At 41.2% G+C, this 18,928-nt stretch overlaps 1 protein-coding gene and 1 pseudogene across 3 annotated transcripts in view; one reads left to right on the forward strand and one right to left on the reverse strand.

The window, feature by feature from the left end:
- Nucleotides 1-3,985: 3,985 nt before the first annotated feature.
- On the reverse strand, nucleotides 3,986-4,057 carry LOC125103419 (uncharacterized; annotated as a pseudogene).
- Nucleotides 4,058-16,459: 12,402 nt separating this feature from the next.
- Nucleotides 16,460-18,928, forward strand: part of ADTRP (androgen dependent TFPI regulating protein) — a 70,854-nt gene continuing 68,385 nt past the window's right edge. For 2 of the 3 annotated variants that reach the window (XM_047735029.1, XM_047735027.1), the window contains exons 1-2: nucleotides 16,460-16,589; nucleotides 17,314-17,522. In XM_047735029.1, the coding sequence (XP_047590985.1) occupies nucleotides 17,370-17,522 (153 nt within the window). In that variant the 5' untranslated portion in view covers nucleotides 16,460-16,589; nucleotides 17,314-17,369. Of the gene's footprint in view, nucleotides 16,590-17,194; nucleotides 17,523-18,928 lie in introns of all 3 variants that reach the window. The other variant, XM_047735028.1, reaches the window with a different exon arrangement.

Raw genomic sequence — 18,928 nt, forward strand, 5'->3', positions numbered from 1 at the left:
TTGACAAAACCTGTCATTTTTTTTTTTTAAAGATTTTCTTTATTATTTATTTGACAGACAGAGATCACAAGTAGGCAGAGAGGTAGGCAGAGAGAGAGGAAGGGAAGCAGGCTCCCCGCTGAGCAGAGAGCCCCTCGAGGGACTCGATCCCAGGACCCCAGGACCATGACCCGAGCTGAAGGCAGAGGCTTTAACCCACTGAGCCACCCAGGCACCCCACACCTGTCATTCTTCTAATCAATGAATAGATCTAGGCTCCTACTTTCAGCTTTCAAAACAGAGCCCGGTGGTCATGCTGGGATACAGATAGTTCTGGAGGTATTTCAGATTTGAGGAACAGGCTCACCAATTTAGGGTCTATTTGCTGGAGCTTAAGAAGTTTCTAGGAAGTAGTGACTCAGTTCATTAAGCATCAGACTCTCAGGATTGTGAAATCAATCCTGTTGAGCCCTGCATTGGCCCTGCACTGAGTATGGAGCCTGCTTAAGGTTCTCTATCTCTCTCTCCTTCTGTACATCCTCCCTGGTTACACTCACACACTCTCTCTCTCTCTTTCAAAAAAAAAAAAAGAATAAAATAAATAAAGAGATTTCTAGGAAGTAAATTATCCATTTTCTTTCACCTTCCCAATTATATAACTCACCGGTGGCAAATAGCAAATTGTTTAATTGGAGGTCATATGATGCGTGTGTGTGTGTGTGTGTGTGTGTGTGTGTGTGTGTGTGTGTGTGTGTGTGTGTTTTAATGCCTCAGTAACAGTTTTACCTTGGGACCAAGATTCACACCTGAACTAAGTCTCATTGTTAACCAGGAACCCAGACATCCAATTAGGGAAACTGACACAGCTGTTAATGAGGCAGGAATTCAAAAATAACTCTTTGGAGCTATAAGACTGAAAAGCTGTAATTTCCAAAGGATTGCTTAGTTTATTGAAAATAGACATATTCAAGACAAGACAGAGAAAAGGAAAACCCATTCTAAGAGTTTCGTCTCATTATATAAAAATCTGCGGTTACGTTTATACACGTCTACACCCCCGCCCACAACCCCACACCCTCCTCTGACAGAGGTCATTCTTCTGAACAGCGGTGACCCTGTAATAAACCTGAGATGGTTTTACCCAATACTGCAGTTGTCCTGGTGGCACCCTATTCCCACTCCACCTCATTAGACAACATAGACATATAAATCCCTGTCACTGTAGAAGGTTCTATGGAATAGTGCTGAGCTAGAGGATATTTCCTGCAATTACCTAGAACTAACATCTTTTAAAACAGCACCCAACCCATCACCAGTCGGTCGAACAAACATGTGATGGGCCCGCCATCTCAGTGAACGCACACAAGTATGCTGGTTCAGCAAAGTCACAGCGAACACTTTTGTTTCCAGAGTTCACTTTTCCTGATGCATCAGACTTCTGGAGCCGTGCCCTCACTCTTCCTAGGTCCCACAAATTTATAAACAGTGTTGGCATTCAGTGGAAAATGGGGACATGGCATAAAAAACATTGAACGTGACAGCTAGAAAAAATGATTTGATCCCTTTTAGATTGTGTCCAAAGGGCATGAGGTCACCTTAATTTTGTTCCCATGTGTAGATTTTTCCTTGATGCACAGCGCAGCAGAGAGGACAGCCGGATTTAACTGAGTTAGAGCTGAGGGAGGACATGATGCAGGAAAATTACCTTTGGAATGTGTGGCTTTTTGTCAGTCACATCCCTACCCCAAGCAGCAGATGGATGGAATAATGGGGCCTCGCCTCTTGTAAAGGTGGCCAGAAGTCGTGGAGAAGACAGCCCTTTGGCAGCAACCCTCTTCCTCTAGGGCAAAGGCAAGTTAGAAACAGAAACAGAAGCAAACTACCTGTCTATTTGGTGATTTATTGCTGAAAGATCTAATTGTGAACACAGGGATTTATTTGTTTTATGAAATGTTAGTGAACACTTACTGTGGTCTCTACTCTTTTTTTTTAAAGATTTTATTTATTTATTTGACAGAGAGAGAGAGAGATCACAAGTAGGCAGAGAGGCAGGCACAGAGAGAGGGGGAAGCAGGCTCCCTGCTGAGCAGAGAGCCCAGATGTGGGGCTCAATCCCAGGACCCTGAGATCATGACCTGAGCTGAAGGCAGAAGCTCAACCCACTGAGCCACCCAGGCGCCCCACTAAGGTCTCTACTCTTGAGTCATTTACAGTCTAGTGGAGGAGTTTGATATGTTCACTGATTCTTAAAGTATAACGTAACAAATGATTATTTGTGAAGTCAGTGATGATGATGATGATGATGGTGAACATTTATTGGGAACTGTTCAAGGGGCAAGTGCTTTTTCTAAGTGCTTTACATGGAGAAGTACAAAATAATATTTTGGGAATATAGCTGCTGGGAGGATCCCCATGTGAAACTATACCACACTATTTTTCAAAATTTCTGGGAAACTTGGCATATAAACAAAGCAAAACTTCCATAAGTTATTTGGGAAGCTAGAATTGTAGAACAATTTAGATAATGGCTTTTATTTTTTTCAAGTAACCTTTTTATTTTGGAATTATTTTACATTTATGGAATAGTTGCAAAGAAAGTATATGGAACCTCCAGATGATAGTGTGTTTCTGATTCAGACAGCAATGACTTTAAGTCCCAGGTCTGCTATTTGTTATTGTGTCCTTAAACAAATTATTTAACCATCTATTTACTTAGATGTGACTTCTTGAATTATAAAATGGTACAATAATACTTGTTTTAGAAGTCTGTAGGAAAGAATAAAAATGATAGATATGTGAAGTGCTTTGTACATGCTTGGGCTGTTGATCTGCTTAATAAACATTGGCACTTACTATTATTTATATGGATGATATATTCGTTTTAAGAAATTAATGAAAATCATACATTGCAATAACTTTAAATGGCTGATGTCTAACAATTACAGTTTTAGCTCTTCAAGGGATAGATTCCATTTCCTTCCTTATCTTTATCTTTTTCTTAGGCAGTTGAAGGAACTCTTAGCTCTAACTTCCACCCAGGCTCAGTCCACATCATGTCAAATGGACCCACCATCTTCTTGTCCCCCACTATCAGCAAGCTCTTTCCACCTAAAGAAATGGAGGGAAGATAGAATGGATATGCCCATTGCCTTAGCAGTTCAGACTGCTTAAAAGGTGGCCAAGGGTCAACAGACATCTATTTTTCACAGTTCTGGAGCTGGAAGTCCAAGCTCAAGTGGTCAGCAGATGCAGTGTCTGGTGAGAGCTCACTTCCTGGTCTGCAAAAGACGATCCTCTCATTGTCTCTTCACATGGCAGAGAGCAGAGAAAGGAAACAAACTCTCTCCATTCTCTTCTTATAAGAGCTCCAGTCCCATCATGAGGGCTCTACCCTCATGACCTAATTACCTTTCAAACGCTCCCATCAGCAGATACCATCATCTTGGGGATTGGGGTTTCAGTAGGTGAATTTTGACACTGAGTCCATAACACCCATCCAGGATGAGAGGCTGGAAGAGGCTGGAACATTCTTTTGTGATCTGTTCAATGGGAGCTCACTGAGGGGCCTCACAGAACACCGTCTCAGGAACTTTGGGCATAGATACAGGACTCCTTTTTCTGTGGGGCTGGCCCATGATCCATGACTCAGTTTCCCAGTGTCACCCTGCTGAGCTGGGAATGAGGTGGAAGGGCAGAGAAACTAGAAGGCCAAGCAGTGTCTTCTGTGAACTCTGAGATGCTGAGGGCCATTTCTCTACCTCACAAACACAGAGAAGTCTCAGGACTCCCCCTGGACTTCTGTGTGGTCCATTAGGGTCATGCATGTTTACCTTCATCATTAACCAACAGTTACTCCTACTATCTCATTTCTTTAGAAGAAAATACTTCTATCTAGGTATTATTTGGGCTATGCATTCAAAATCGGTTTTCTCAAGCTTCAAAATTTCATGAAGGGCAGTCATACTTGAATTGTCTCCGTATTTCATTCTGCTACCAGAAGACCTGTCTTGTGCAGGAGCCATGCTAGTCTTCTCTGTTATCATTCCAATTTTAGTATATGTGCTGTCGAAGGGAGCACTAGAAGACATTTCTGATGATCACTTAGCACCCTCCTTGATTAAAACAAAGACACCAGCTCAACACTGAGGATTTGCTTTTTCTCCTACCCTTCCTTGCTTATGTGAACCTGCCCCCTCACACCCCCTGCACAGGCTCTCTCTCTCTATCTCTCTGTTTCTTTCTTAAAGACATATGTAGTGATAATTCACCAACATCGGACTTTAGGTCAATTTCAGTTGCTCTTTTCAATTCCTAACAAACTTAGCAGAGGTATTGGGAAATTATGGGTCATTACAGTCTGAATGGAAATCCCCAGGTCAAGGGTAGTAACTTTTCTTCAGTTTAAAAGCTAATGTTGCCCTTAAGGCAATTCTAAAATATGTCTGAAAGTTGTTCCCATCAATGTTTTTTTGGAAAGAATTTAGGCTTCTTCCAATGGAGAGCCTGTTGATAGATTAGGTACCTCTACTGTGCCATTCACCAAAGGTACTGCAAACATACTTCCTAATGGTGAGGTACTTATGGTCCAGATGGCCATTTTGATCAGGTGGTGGCTGTGAGGACAGACATTTTCCAAGCACTTTCTATGATAAGACCTAATGCTTATGGAGTACTTACTACTCTATAGGCTCTATCCTTAGCACTTCACAGGTACTATTTCATTCGTCCTGTATGGCAACACCACAAATTGTGCACTATTATTATCCCCACCTTACAGTTGAAGAAACTGACACACAAAGTTTCATTGACTTGCTCACAGGCACACAGGTGGGAAGAAGTGAAACCAGGATTTGAAGTAGGGCACGCTGACCTTGGAACTCACACTCTTGACTACTGTGTGAAAATATTATGCCTCATTTTGGAGCAATACTTCTTTAGAAGCCAACATTGACCTGTAGGCTGACAGCCTCACAAGAATAACAGAAAGCAATTTGAGAGCCATTGAAATCATCCAGCAGCTTACAGACATTTCCTCTGTCACCCTCTTTCTTGTAACATCCTCACAATGATGTCATTGATGGCAGACAACAGAACATCAACAGTGCCGGACTGAGGGCTGGATTTTTCTACTTGGCCCTTGATCCCAGGGCTTCTAGACCCAGTATATTCTCTCTGCACTTTGAGCCAGTCTTTACCTTCAAGCTTACAACCAGACTGATAGAACCAGAGTTGCTCATACTAATGCCACTAAAGAGCCAAAAAAACTATGTAAAAACTCTTTTTAAGTTACTATTATGGTGGGGGAGGATGTCATCAGGCCTTCAGTGAAGTAATCATTGTTCCCAAAAACAGGGGGAAAAAGTCAGCTTCCCAGCACTTCAAGTAAATTCACTGGCAAGGAGGCCTCGTGGTTTGAGGACGGCCTTGAAGACAATTGGTTATGCTTAATTTATTCCCTATTAGGCCTTTTCCAAATCCTTTAACAAGATTGCCTCTGACTCTTGGAAGGTTGGACAGAGAAGGGGAGTAGGCAGAATATCATGGAAAAAGTTCTTACCTCTTTGAAGACCAGTATACAGGGTTGGTGCCAGAGTAGAGGGCCAGAAAGAGACATTTCCTCCAATCAGCTGAGAATGAGCTGTACTTCTGTCTCCAGGAGCTCATAGTCTCTAAAACATTCTTATTCTGAGCAGGCCATATTTCAAAGAAATCTACCCTTAAAGGTAAGAGAGAGAGGCTAATTTTATTCTGTATTGACGTGTGATTTATTTTGGATACCAAGACATACTGGATTCACTTTTAGTAGCCCCAAATGCCACGAACATTCTGAGGAATGGTAGAAATGGCTTAGTGATCATAGAAGCACCTCCATCAACCAGAATGTGAAATAATTCAGGCTGAATAAATAATATATAGTAATTCAGATTTGCTTGGTACAAGGAGGCCAACAGATTTGACCTTAAACTTCAGTTATTTGGTAAACAAGTATCCTGCGAGGTTTCATTTAATTTTCATACAGTTTGAGGATGGCATTTCTATTCAGAGGACAGCTGAGTAAATGATTAGCCAAAACAACTCTTTTTGGCCAAAGGAGTCAACTCTGTAATAAACAATCTGGCAGTCTTGTCTTGTCTTGTCTTGTCTTTTCTTTTTTCTCTTTCTTTCTTTCTTCTTTTCCTTTTTTAAGTTAAGGGGATTTTTTAAAGCATAGCAACCTTTTCCTCACTTTTATGAAACACTGCCCTATGTTTGCCAGCAGAAAATCAAAAACTTTCAAAAGGTCATGTGATGTCATCTCAGCAATGTAGAAATAAGAAGAAAACCAACTAACAAGCAAAAAGGATGTATCTGATAACGATCTTTGGCAGCATGTCTTAAAGCAGAAAATACAAATATGCATTCATATATATGTAATGCTAAGAGGATTTCACCTTGAAACTTCATAGCTGTAATTTCATAATAAAGACCACTTGTTTGTTTGGGGCGAGATTAGCCTTTGAACTGGGTTATACAAGAAACCAAATCTTGTTTCATTATAGGAGGCATTGTCAGTATCCACCCTGAGTGCAAGTTTGAGCAGAGGGAGTAAGAAGCAAATTAAGCTTCCTCCTTGTCCCAGGCCAGAGGAGTCAGGCCACACAAACACAGACTGGGATCCTAAAGTTCTCCCATCAGGGTTTGGGGGGATAATATATCCTCCCTTCCCCACAGGATCATGGCCTGTCCCACACTGGGGACATTGAATTCTGGCTTGGGGTGATATTCTTCCCAAGGGACTTTTGAAAATGTCTGGAGATATTTTTGGTTATCCTGCTAGGAGCTCCAGTGGCACCAAATGAACAAAGCACATCAGAGAGGCTTTATAATGTCTCAAGAAATTACATAATCATTGGAACCATAGCCTACAAAAGTTAAACCGGGATCTGAGTGCCAAGCCTAAACAGGTGACTGATTGCTAAAATAAAAGGCTTAAATAAGACTTACAGACTCTTAAGATAGTAATCAAAATGTCTAAGATACAAGGAAAATCGCCGGCCATGCCAAGAGCCAGGAAAAGCACAATTTGAATGAAAGAAGGTAATCAAGTGACACCAACACAGAAATGAAACAGATATTGGAATTATCTGACAAAGATCCTAAGGAGTTATTGTAAAATTGCTTTCGTGAACAACTACAAATTCTCCTGAAACAAATGAAAAATAGAAAATATCAACAAATAAGTAGAAATTATTATAAAAAGCCAAGTTGCAATTGTACAGCTGAAAGATACAATAACAGAAATTAAAAAACAAAACAACACAACTCACTGGTTGGGTTCGATAATAGACTGGAGATAACAAAGGATAGAACCAATGAACTTCAGGACCAATTAATAGAATTTATTCAATATGAAGAACAGAAAATAGACAGGAAAAAATATAAACAGAGCCTCAGGGAACTGTGGGACAATAACAAAATCCCAAAATTCATATCATTTCATTGGTAGTTGAAATAAAAGAGTATTCAAAAAAAAATAGCAACTGAAAATTTCTCAAGTTTGTAAAGACATTTACAAAACTTGAACAATCTCCAAAGATGATAAGCCCAAAAACATCCATACCACAACACATCATAATTACACTTCTTTTTTTTTTTTTTAGAAAAATTTTTTTTGGAAAGATTTTATTTATTCATTTTACAGACAGAGATCACAAGTAGGCAGAGAGGCAGGCAGAGAGAGAGGAGGAAGCAGGCTCCCTGGTGAGCAGAGAGCCCGACGTGGGGCTCGATCCCAGGACCCTGGGACCATGACCTGAGCCGAAGGCAGCGGCTTTAACCCACTGAGCCACCCAGGCGCCCCCATAATTACACTTCTAAAGGTTAGAGATAAGGTCATCAAAGCAACTAGAGAGAAATAACACATCAACCATAAGAGAACACAAACCCAAATAAAAACAGATTTCTCATCTGAAACCATGAAGGTCAGAGGGAAGTTGCACATTTTTCAATTGCTGAAAGACAAAACTGCCAATGGTAAATTCTGTATCTTACAAAAGTCTTTAAGAACGAGAGGGGAATTTGTAGATGAAGGAAAACTTAAGGAGTCTTGTTGCTCACATGCTTGTCTTTAGAAAAATGTCTGAAGGAAATACAGTTGACCATTGAAAAACACCAGTTTGAAGTTCCTAGATCAACTTAAATGTGGATTTTTTTCTTTTTAAGAGTTGACAGCAAAAGCCAGGGAGTTTATTTATTTATTTATTTATTTATTTATTTATTTATTTACAGCTGTGTACTGAGTCTCCACAAGATCGGATCAAAAGTTGACTGGGCAAAGGCCCCACCTGCTGCCCCCTGAGTACTCAGGGAGGCCTACTAAGGCTGTCAGCAGCCCCTGGGGGTCTTGGGACCAGGCAGATCTACAGGTTTTCCTCTGTGCCAACAGGGTGGTTGGATCCAGTGCTTGGGACTGGCAGAAGGCTATGCTGACAAAGGAAAAGCCCAGAAGGCAAGGACCACATTATGTAGGGAGTCTGAGCCCTTGATCCTTCATGTGCTAGTCTCTGGAAGCTCTTCAGGGGCTGCTGGGAGCTTCAGGTCCCTGTTGAGCTGCCATGGATCCCTCCCCAGTGGTGTCCTGGCTCTGAGGCCTCCTGGAAGCTCAGGCACTCACTAGTAGCCATAGCTGCCAATGGCTGTAGGCTAGTGGTATACTTCTCGGTAGATGGGGTGACTGTACTGTACCTCCAGACTTTTATTGCCACCAGTGGACCCCAAAACAGCTGATGCTACCGAGCTGAAGCCAGCAAGCAGAGGAACATAGCCATTGTGGGCCAGGCCCACCACCACTGGTGCCCCCTGGCTAGCCCAGCCTACCTATACACAGAACTTTTTCAATAAATATACGGCTAGTACTATAAATGCATTTTCCCTTCCTTATGACTTACTTTCTTTTTTTTTTAAGATTTTGTTTATTTATTTGACAGACAGACATCACAATTAGGCAGAGAGGCAGGCAGAGAGACGGGGGGAAGCAGGCTCCCTGCTGAGCAGAGAGCCCAATGTGGGGCTCGATCCCAGGGCCCTGAGATCATGACCTGAGCTGAAGGCAGAGGCTTTAACCCACTAGCCACCCAGGTGCCTCCCCTTATGACTTTCTTAAAAACACTTTTTCTTCTAGCTTGCTTTGTAGTAAGAGCACCATATATAATACATATACATAATACTTGTTAGTTGACAGTTATGTTGTTGATAAATCTTCCAGTCAATAGTAGGTTATTAGTAGTTAAGCTTTTGGAGCATCAAATACTACATGCAGACTATGTGGGGATTGGTACTCCTAACCACATTGTTCAAGGGTCAGCTGTAATTCAAACTGAAAGAAGATGATAAAAGAAGGAAATTTGAAGCATTGGAAAGGACGAAAGACCTGTGTAAAGGGCAAAAATATGGTACATACAGTAGACTAACTCTTCTCACAAGCTTTGTAAATAATATTTAATGAGTAGAACAAAAATTACACCACCATCTGATGCTCAAGATTATAATATTCAGAAGTGGTAAAAGTAAAGGAACTAAAGTTAGAAGCAAGGAGTCCACACTTCCTTTGATATGATAAAATGCTAATACCAATAGGCTCTAGTAAGTCATGTATGTATATTGCCATGCCCAGAGCAATGAATAAGAAAATTTTACAAACAGATACACTCAAACTACTATAATTCAATCAAGATAGAATACTTAAAAATATTCAGTTAATATTTTTGGAAGACAAGAAAGGAAGAACAGAGGTATAGGAAATAGAGGAGACAAAGAATAACAAATAATTATATGATAGACAGCTACCTTAAATGTAAATGATCTAAATATACCAATTAAAGGGCAGAGATTGAAAAAAAAAAACAAACAAACAGAGACTGGCACAGTGAATTTAAAAAGAACAAACCCACCACCACAACCCATCTATATGCTATTTACAAGAAATTCACTTTAATTTCAACAAAATATGTAGATCAGCAGTAAAAAGATTTAAAAAATATGTGCTATGTAGGCATCAATTTAAAAAAGAGGGAATAGTAATATTAATATCAGGTGAAGGTAAATTTTATCTGAGCAAAGAAACTTACTAGAAGCAAAGAAAGACATTACATAATGATAAAAGGATTAATCACCAGGAAGACGTAGCAATCCTAAAAATGTATGTACCAAACAAGAGTCTCAAATGCATACAACAAAACCTTATTGAGCTGAAAAAAGAAACACAAATCCATAATTATTGTTGAGGATGTCAACATCCCCTTTCAGCAAATGGTATAATTATTAGATAGAAAATCAGCAAATCAAAGTGCAGTTTATATATCTGACTATACATGACTCGTATTTCTATCCAGACTGCCAAAACAAGATAACCAGAGTTTAACTGCTGATCTTCTTATGGTGAATTTCCCAGAGGAGCAGAAATTCACATGAGAATTTCAAAAGATTGAAACTAGAATGTGCCAACTGGTCAGCACTGAATATGTTTCTCAATTGGGCCAATTAATTCAGGATGTAAAAATCTGTTGGAAATATCTGCATTCTCTTATGAAAAACTAAAGCATGTCTGATTAATGTGATATTTGCAAAAAAAAAAAAAGCAAGTGATGAAATGGAGGCTGAAAAGGGCATTTCTAGGAAGAAGTTTGTCTTTAATAACTTCACCAGACCGCACATAATCAAGGGACATACAAATTAATTCAAGCAAGAAAAATTCACCTGAAAATTCTAGAACTTGGGGACAAAACGAAACAATTCAAGAAAAAGTAACAGCTCACTGTCCTATCAAAAGCCTTGTATTCTCATCACTTGTGTTCTTGTATTCTTGTCACTGCTCCCCCATCACTGCTTTGTGATTTGGAGTAAGTCCCTTAACCTCTCTGAGCTCTATTTTGCCTCTGAAAAATGAAGGTTGAATTAACTGACCTCAAACGGTTCTTTCCTTCTCTGAAATTTAACGTTGTGTCGATTTCATGCTGGTAAACAGGAAGAGTTCTTTGGCTTGTTGACTGAAAATAGATCTTCAAAAAACTACCAATGGAGAACTTTGCTCCTCTGAGTGAATCTGAGAAGAGCAGCACAGAACACTGCATACCACTGTGAAAACCAGCCCTGAGAGCAAAGAGAAAGGCAGGTTTGAATGAGGTTTCCCAGCACAATAGGCAAAGCTGGTGGGCCAGGAAAATTCTCGTAGACAAAGAAGATAGATTCCTCTGTCTGCCTTTCAGAGTTGGCTTGATTTGGTGGCTGGAAACCCACAAATGCTGTCACTAAAGAGACTTCAGAAGGGACCTTCAATGAATGTTCTAGTTTTTAAAAAAACAGGGTAGTCACAGTGACCTCTGAGAAAAGCAAATGTTCTGAGGTGTGGCATAAATAACCCAATGGGTGCAACACTTCATTCACTCATAGCTTCACATACAGCAAATGGACAAAGGCTCCTAGGGATGCAAAATTTACTGAAAATAAGAGCCTATTTTCCCTGCATCTTGGCTCCAACTAGACATCACACACACATTTAATTATTTCCAGAATCACTTACCTTTTACTGGGGTTGGTGAGGTGAGACTGAGTCAGAGGCAGCAGGGATTTTAAGGAAATATAAACTACTCTGGGTGACTAGGATGGTAATAATCTGGAAACCCAAGGGTTAGAGACCATCCTCCACAGGTCGATATGAAGAATACCACAATACCAGAACTGAGCCTTGCAAACAGATATTTACCAGCATCTGGAATTTACCTACATGTATGAATAGTTCTGAGGTCCCAGAGGTATTATTAGACTCCCCTGGAGGAGCTCACAGTTTGGTTGGCTACACCAGTTAGGGTTCCAGCAGGAAAAGATTGCCCACTCAGAGGGAAATTTAATGATGGGACTATTTACTGAAGCATGGGCAAAGTTAAGGGAGCCTATAAGGTGTGTGGAGGTATTCTGGCTCTAAAGACTTTATTTATTTATTTTTGAGAGAGAGAGAGAGAGGGAGAACGAGCAGGGGTAGGGCAGAGGGAGAACCGGACTCCCCACTGAGCAGGGAGCCCAATACAGGACTCCATCCCATATAACTTCAAGAAGACTTTAGAAGGCTTTATCTACCTCAACCCTAACCTCAAGAATTCTGAGCGCTGACATCCTGATTTCCTTCACACCACTGTGCTACCTGTACTGAACAGCACAGAGCATCTTCCAACACCTTGTGCTCTAGTTGGCTCCATTGTATGTATGGGAGTTGGTGTATATCTATGGGTTTTGGGCTTCCCTCCAGTGCCTTCAGAGGCTAGCCTTGGTCAATTATTCCCTTAGCTCAGTAGATGTCCTGGCTTCAGGAAGCAAGACAATCACCCGCTCTGGGTACCCCAAGTTCCATTTCATACTTGAGGTAACTAATGCCCCAATGAAGCATTGGCTGACCAGCCCAAGGTCACCAGTAAAACTCAAGCCCAGATTGAGCCCCTGCTTTTTGTACCTCCTCATTTTGCGACTGGCCTGGGGTTTGGGTTACAGTCTCTACTAGACAAAACCGTTGTCCAGGCTGGTGGCCATGGCTACTTTGCTTAGAGAGATCACATTAATCCTTATCTTCTCCTACGTAGCATCTGGAGTTTCCAGTGATTCACTCAACACATTTATCTTGAAGTCAATCTTCTGTATATTTAGAATGACAGAAAATGTGCAAGATAATTGAAGTTCCATTAGTAGGTTATGCATACCTCTACTATAATACTTATCATATCATGCTGTAATTTTTTTGTTTAGATTTCTGTCTCTGCCACTTGACTGTGAGTTCCTCCAGGGCCTGGGCTATATCTTACTCATCTTAGTGTTCCAGCTCCTCCCAAGAAATCAGCAGCTGAACACTTTAAACATAGTTAAGTTTTTCATGGGTGAGCTGGCTTTATCATAAGGCTCAGTAGGCAAGTATGCATGATATACACATATTTGTCTATTTGACAGACATTGATTAAGTTTTTACTATGTGTCCAGCACTATGCTAAGCTCTAAGAACCCAAAAACACCATATCTGTACCCAGAGAGATAACAGTTCATAAAAGAGATTCATTTCTAATTGCTATGGACTAAATGTTTTATTTCTCCAAAATGTGTATGGTGAAATACTAACCCTTAAAGTGATGGGATTAGGGGGTGGGATCCTAAGTCAGTGATTGGACCAGAAGGGTGGAGTCCTCATGAATGGAATTATTGGCCTTACATGGGAGTCCCTAGAGGGATCCATCATCTCTTTCCACAGGTGAAGACATAGCAAGAAGATGACATCAATGAACCAGGAAGCTCTCATCAGACAGAGTCTGCTGGCACCCTGATCTTGGACTTCCGAGACTCCAGAACTGTGAGAAATAAGTTTTTGTCATTTATAAGCTACCTTGTCTACAGTATTTTTGTCATAGCACCCTGAATGGACTAAAACAGTAATAATCGTCATGCAATTTTCAGAGATGTATGGGGTGTTAAGGAACTAAAGGGGGATATTTAATATGGCTTAGTTGAGAAGATGTTCAGGGAAGAGTTCCTAGAGAACTGCTGAGCTGCATTTTGGAGGACGGTTATTAAATATCCAGCCAAAGACACATTGAGAGGAGGTGGTAGGAGCAAAGCACTTGCACGTCACCTAGCCAAGTGTGGTTGGAGGAAATCAAATATGAAACCAGATGAGGCTGGAGAAAGTACCAAAGCCAGATGGGTATTTGTTTATAAAAAGTTACGAAACTTGGATGCTATCCTGTAGGTGATATTGATGGAGTAAAGGGATTAAGCCAGGGAAGAATATGTTAAAATTGGCTTTTTGGATAGACTCATCTCCTGACCTAGGGGAGAATGGAGTTGGGGATAAGACTAGAATCCGGAAAACTGGTTAGAATACAGTAGCATCTGGGAAGAGATTGGGAAGATCTTGAACTAGGGCAGTAGACAGAATGGAAAAAAGAGGACTGACTTGAGTTTGATTTGGGAGATGAAGTTGGCAGGACTTGGGCAGTGAGGGAGGCAGAGGAGGGAAAGAAGACTCCCAGGTTGGACAATGGGGCCATCTCCCCCCAAGAGAGAGGATAGAAACAAAAGTTCAGGTTTGGGGCAAAGTAGTGCATGCATTTTATACATCTTGAGTTTTGAGGTGCATCTGAGTCATTCAGGAAATATGCAACAAGTACTCGAGACATGTTTGAAGCTTTGTGAGGACGGGGCGAGGGCTGGGAAAACAGATATAAAATTTGTGGTTATAGACTGGAAAGTCGTGGCAGAAACCATGATAGTGGGCAGCATCACTTGGGTGAGTATGTAGGGAGATAGATGGAGGGCTGGAGCAGCTCCCTGGGAAATACGAACACATAAGGAATGGGCAGAGAAATTGGAGCTCACAAAAAAGATTGGGAAGGACAGCTGGATTTTCTTGGGAGTGTTGAGAGGACACAGCTCTGCTCACAGGTGGCTTCCTAAGGCCAGCTTCCCTCACCTCAGACCACTGCAAGTCTCATGCTGTTATTTTCCACAGAAGCTACCATAATTATAAATTAACACCTGATTTTATTATTATTTAATGTCCATATTCCTTACTAGAATAGAAACTCCATCAGGGCAGGCATTGGAGCTCTCTCATTCCCCAGGGAATCCACAGAGCCTACTAAGTACCTGGCAATTAGCAGTTGTTCGATAAGTATTTGTGAAATTAAAGATTGATGTTCTAAATTCCCAGAAGATAGTTTCAAAGAACGTTACTTTTAATAGTCAAATTATCTGTTGCATTCGAAATGTGAAATGTGCTTATTTTATATTTTTAGTATTTCCCGTGGAAAAAAAGTGTGTATTTCTGTCAGTTTTTTATTAAGTTAGGGAACAATTCTCTTCTCCTCCTGGAAATGACATGAGGCCTCCAAATACTTGTAGAGTGGAGAAAGGCAGGCAAATAGCAGATTCAGTCTGTATCAGTTAATAATATCATGTAGCTAAGTGGTGACACTGTCTTTATTCCCCAAAGCTCCACCTGGTCTCAGAGCACGAAACAGATGGTTAAAGTGCTTCATGGAAATTTATCTGGTTATTCAACCACAGATACAATTTATGATGTGAACATGGTCACAAGGTAGAATTTCCTTTAGACATTTTTGTGAAAATTTTTATAAGAAAATACATTGAAGTAAAAAATTACATATTTTCTCTATATAAATCCTGATAGATGATAGATAAAGTTATCATTCATTAAAAAGCTAACAGTTGGATTCCAATATCAAACATTGAACAACATATTAACTGTATATATCTATCTATATATTTATATTTATATTTGAAGCGGGAAGGGGCAGAGGAAGATGGTGAGAAAGAATCTTAAGCAGGCTTCACACCTAGCACAGAGCCTGATGTGGGGCTCAATCTCATGTCCCTGAGATCATGACCTGACTCAAAATCAAGATTCAGACACTTCACCTATGTCATCCAGGTGCCCCAACTTTATTGATATTTATGAAAGTCTTCATCTATGGCCATTGAAGTTAATGCAGGGGACCAGCTTCCAGGTTGGATATACATGTTCCAGAGACTTGAGTCTTTGTTTCCCTCTCTTTTCTCACTTTTGCCTCAAATCCTTACCCTATCTGCAGACTTAGGCTTGAGATTTTTTCTATAAAAGGAGAAAACCCCTAAATCTATAATGATGTGTACCATGAAAACACCCCAGGAGGCATAGCACAGTAACTTATATATGTACCAAGTTTCAAAACAGATCTGATCCTTTCCTGAGGGACTTTTTCCCTTGGGAGAAAGAGAGGCATAAAAGAGGTTCAGCCACAGGTGGAGACACTTTGCAGAGGCTGCCTGAGGGTATGCAGTGCAAACATTCCTTCTTTGTGGTCAGGCACACTGGGCAGAGGACAGACTGCCACTCTGCCTCTTGCTACTTTTTGCACATCCTCTTAGCAGCCCCATCTGAAAATGAGGTTCATAGTAGTGAGGTTCAGAACAGTGCTTCTCTCAAACTGGTGTTGAGAGTGTTAAATGAGCTAGTATGGGTAAGCACTTTGGAGCAAGGCCTGTTACACAATAAACATGGTCAAAGCATGAGCTGCTCTATTTGCAGTTTTAACCGAGGCCATGGAATTGTACACAGAGTTTTATGTCACCATTTGCCAGGTCATCCTTTCCCTTGGGAACACTTTCAATGAAGACCCTCTAGTGCTGGTTCAGGTTTGCTCTCCCCACCCCACCTCCCCGCCACCATATGCCGTTATTCTTGATGACTCTTAGGAGGTGGGTTGGGTTTGGTTTTGCCCTCCATGTGTAGCCTGCAGTTCTCCCAGGACATTTTAGCCCTGATTAAACCATTGAACAGCGCCAGTTTCAGACTTACATAACAGCGTTGGGAGCCTCCCCTGTAGGGATTTGCTCAGAACCCTCAGAGTCAGTTGCCCAGGGAAAGAAGCTGGTGATGTCACAAGGTAATCACACTTCTAGTGCTCTCTCAGGTGCCTTCTGCTGAGCCTGAGCAGGGCCCAGTTCTGAAAACTCTGCCCAGCCTAAGCACATTCTCATCCTCTCTAAGGCAATAATGCAGAGACCCCCTACTCTTTCCCATCAATGTCTAAACTCAGGTATGTTGGGGTCATGGCTACACACCTCTTCCTTTGCTTCTTTGGCCACAGACCTCTTGCTCTGCTTCTTTCTTCTCAGGGCACAGAAACACCCTGGTAAATGATCTGGGGTTAGCCCTGGGTAACCTTTGGTTCTCTAGGGCATAGATACAAAACTCAAAAAAAAAAAAAAAAAAAGCCTTGGGGCCTCTCCTTGGAGGAGCCGTTTGTTATAGATTTTATAGGGCCCTAGAGACCTCAGGAGCAAGATTAGAATGTCCTTTCCCTTTCTCCGGACCTCCCTTTGTGCCGTAAACATGCCCATAATCTCTCCCATCTCATCTATCAACCTGATCCTCATCTCTCAAGAAGTATTATTCCAACTTCCTTGTTCTGCCCAGATAAAAAGAAAAGAACAGAGGATATGGCCCTGACAGTATTGATTAGGGTTTTTTGGTGTTTCACAATAAGGTCCCTTACCCAGCCAAACAGTGCAAAGTGTAGGTCTTGCCTTTCCCCCTGCTCCTCTTCCAAGCCTAAGCATTGAAACTTCTGTAAATCTGGGGATTACTTATCATTATCTAAATGAAAGCATCTGAAAACCAGCAATAATCCCATCTCCCAAGTTTACCAGGGAAGGAGCCTATGAGAGAAGCCAAATTCAGCTGAGCTGGAACTCCCAGTCCCAGAGGGGTGTGGTTTACAGCCCTCAGGCATGCCTTATGACTTCAGCTGTGACCCACAGACGGACACCAGAGGAAAGCTACCTGAGTCATCACGGCTCCCTGGTCAGAGCTAGCCATGACGAGGATTTGTACCTGCGTATACCACTTCCTTGTTTTGAGCTGGTATATTTTTCTCAATTATTACATCTCACAACAAGGAGGAGACCAGCGGAAATCCAAAGTCTTTCTCAATGGCGGACAGTGGAAGTACTTGACATTCCTAAATCTGGTAAGTCCATATGACCATACCAGGAAGCAAGCTGTTTGTCCTATAGAGTACCAGTGTTTTTACATGTATCACCTTTGAGTTTTATTAAATACAAAATTCTATTCTTTGTCTTCCTTCTACATTGTGAGTTTTGACTTTCTTTTTGACTTGACAATCTGCTCTTGAGAAACCCAGCTCAGAAGTTCTCGGTAGCTATATTTTGTGCTAATTGTTAAACACTCTTTTGAAAAGAATCATATCTTGGAGTTCTTCTTGGATGAGCTCAAATGGAAAGACTAAATTAATAGTTTCACCATGGGACTGACTACCAACACAAGCAGGATTTTGAACTTTGCTTGGGGAAATCTGTGAGGGAAGACAGTGGCGTATGTTGCGTGGGAAGCACAATTTCCAATGGGGGAATGATGCCATTTTCCAGCACATACTAACAGATTTATCTAAGAAAAGCAAACACATTTTGCCATGTTCAGATCCCACTTCAATTTTTTATAGGCTCAGGCTCCATTGTAAAGGATGGATCACTCAGCCAAATGGCAAATACACATTTTTAACAATTCACCAACCAATCCTATGACTTGATTCCTTCTTGTCTCTCTAGCCCAGCTGACCACATTCTGATGAATGAAGTGTGAATGAATGGGAGAAAGACAGGTTTTTAAAAAATGTTTTGGGAGTATGTAAAAATATTAGTTAAAAGCTAAAAATAGTCCATCCTTTGGGGATGCTAATTACTGTTTCAGATTTTTTTTAACTAAAATGTAGGGTGCTGGGGGCGCCTGGGTGGCTCAGTGGGTTAAAACCTCTGCCTTCGGCTCGGGTCATGATCTCAGGGTCCTGGGATCGAGCCCCATATCGGGTCCTTGCTCAGTGGGGAGCCTGCTTCTCCCTCCCCCCTGCTACTCCCCCAGCTTGGGCTTTCTCTCACTCTCTGTCAAACAAATAAAACCTTAAAAAATTATTTTTAAAAAAAAGTAAAATAAAATGTAGGGTGCTGTAAAAACCTGTGATTTCAGAAACCGGGCAAAATATTCCAGTCCTTAGGACTCACAATCCTAAGCAGAGGTTATGCATGGTCAGAAAAAGTGACACTCCAAAGGGCTAAAGAGAGGAAATGCAGAAGGTTCAAATCCAAGGGGCCTGGACATTCTCCTCCTCTCTGGCTACTTGCTGGCTTTTGATTTTGACTTGAAAGTTTCCAGCCCTGGCCTCTCTTGTGTACTTGAAATTATCAAGGTGACTCTTTTCAATCATAGAATTTTGTGAAACAAAAACACAAATAGAAAACCACAAAGAAATGCTTTTGTGGAGCAGGATAATATAGTGAAAACCTCAGCTTTGAGTTATCTATTGGCTTTATATTAAAAATAGTTGACAAAAGACAGGGGTGTCTGCAGCCAGGACTGATG

This window comes from Lutra lutra, chromosome 6 (genome assembly GCF_902655055.1).
Source record: "Lutra lutra chromosome 6, mLutLut1.2, whole genome shotgun sequence".
In the NCBI taxonomy this organism is placed as follows: domain Eukaryota; kingdom Metazoa; phylum Chordata; class Mammalia; order Carnivora; family Mustelidae; genus Lutra; species Lutra lutra.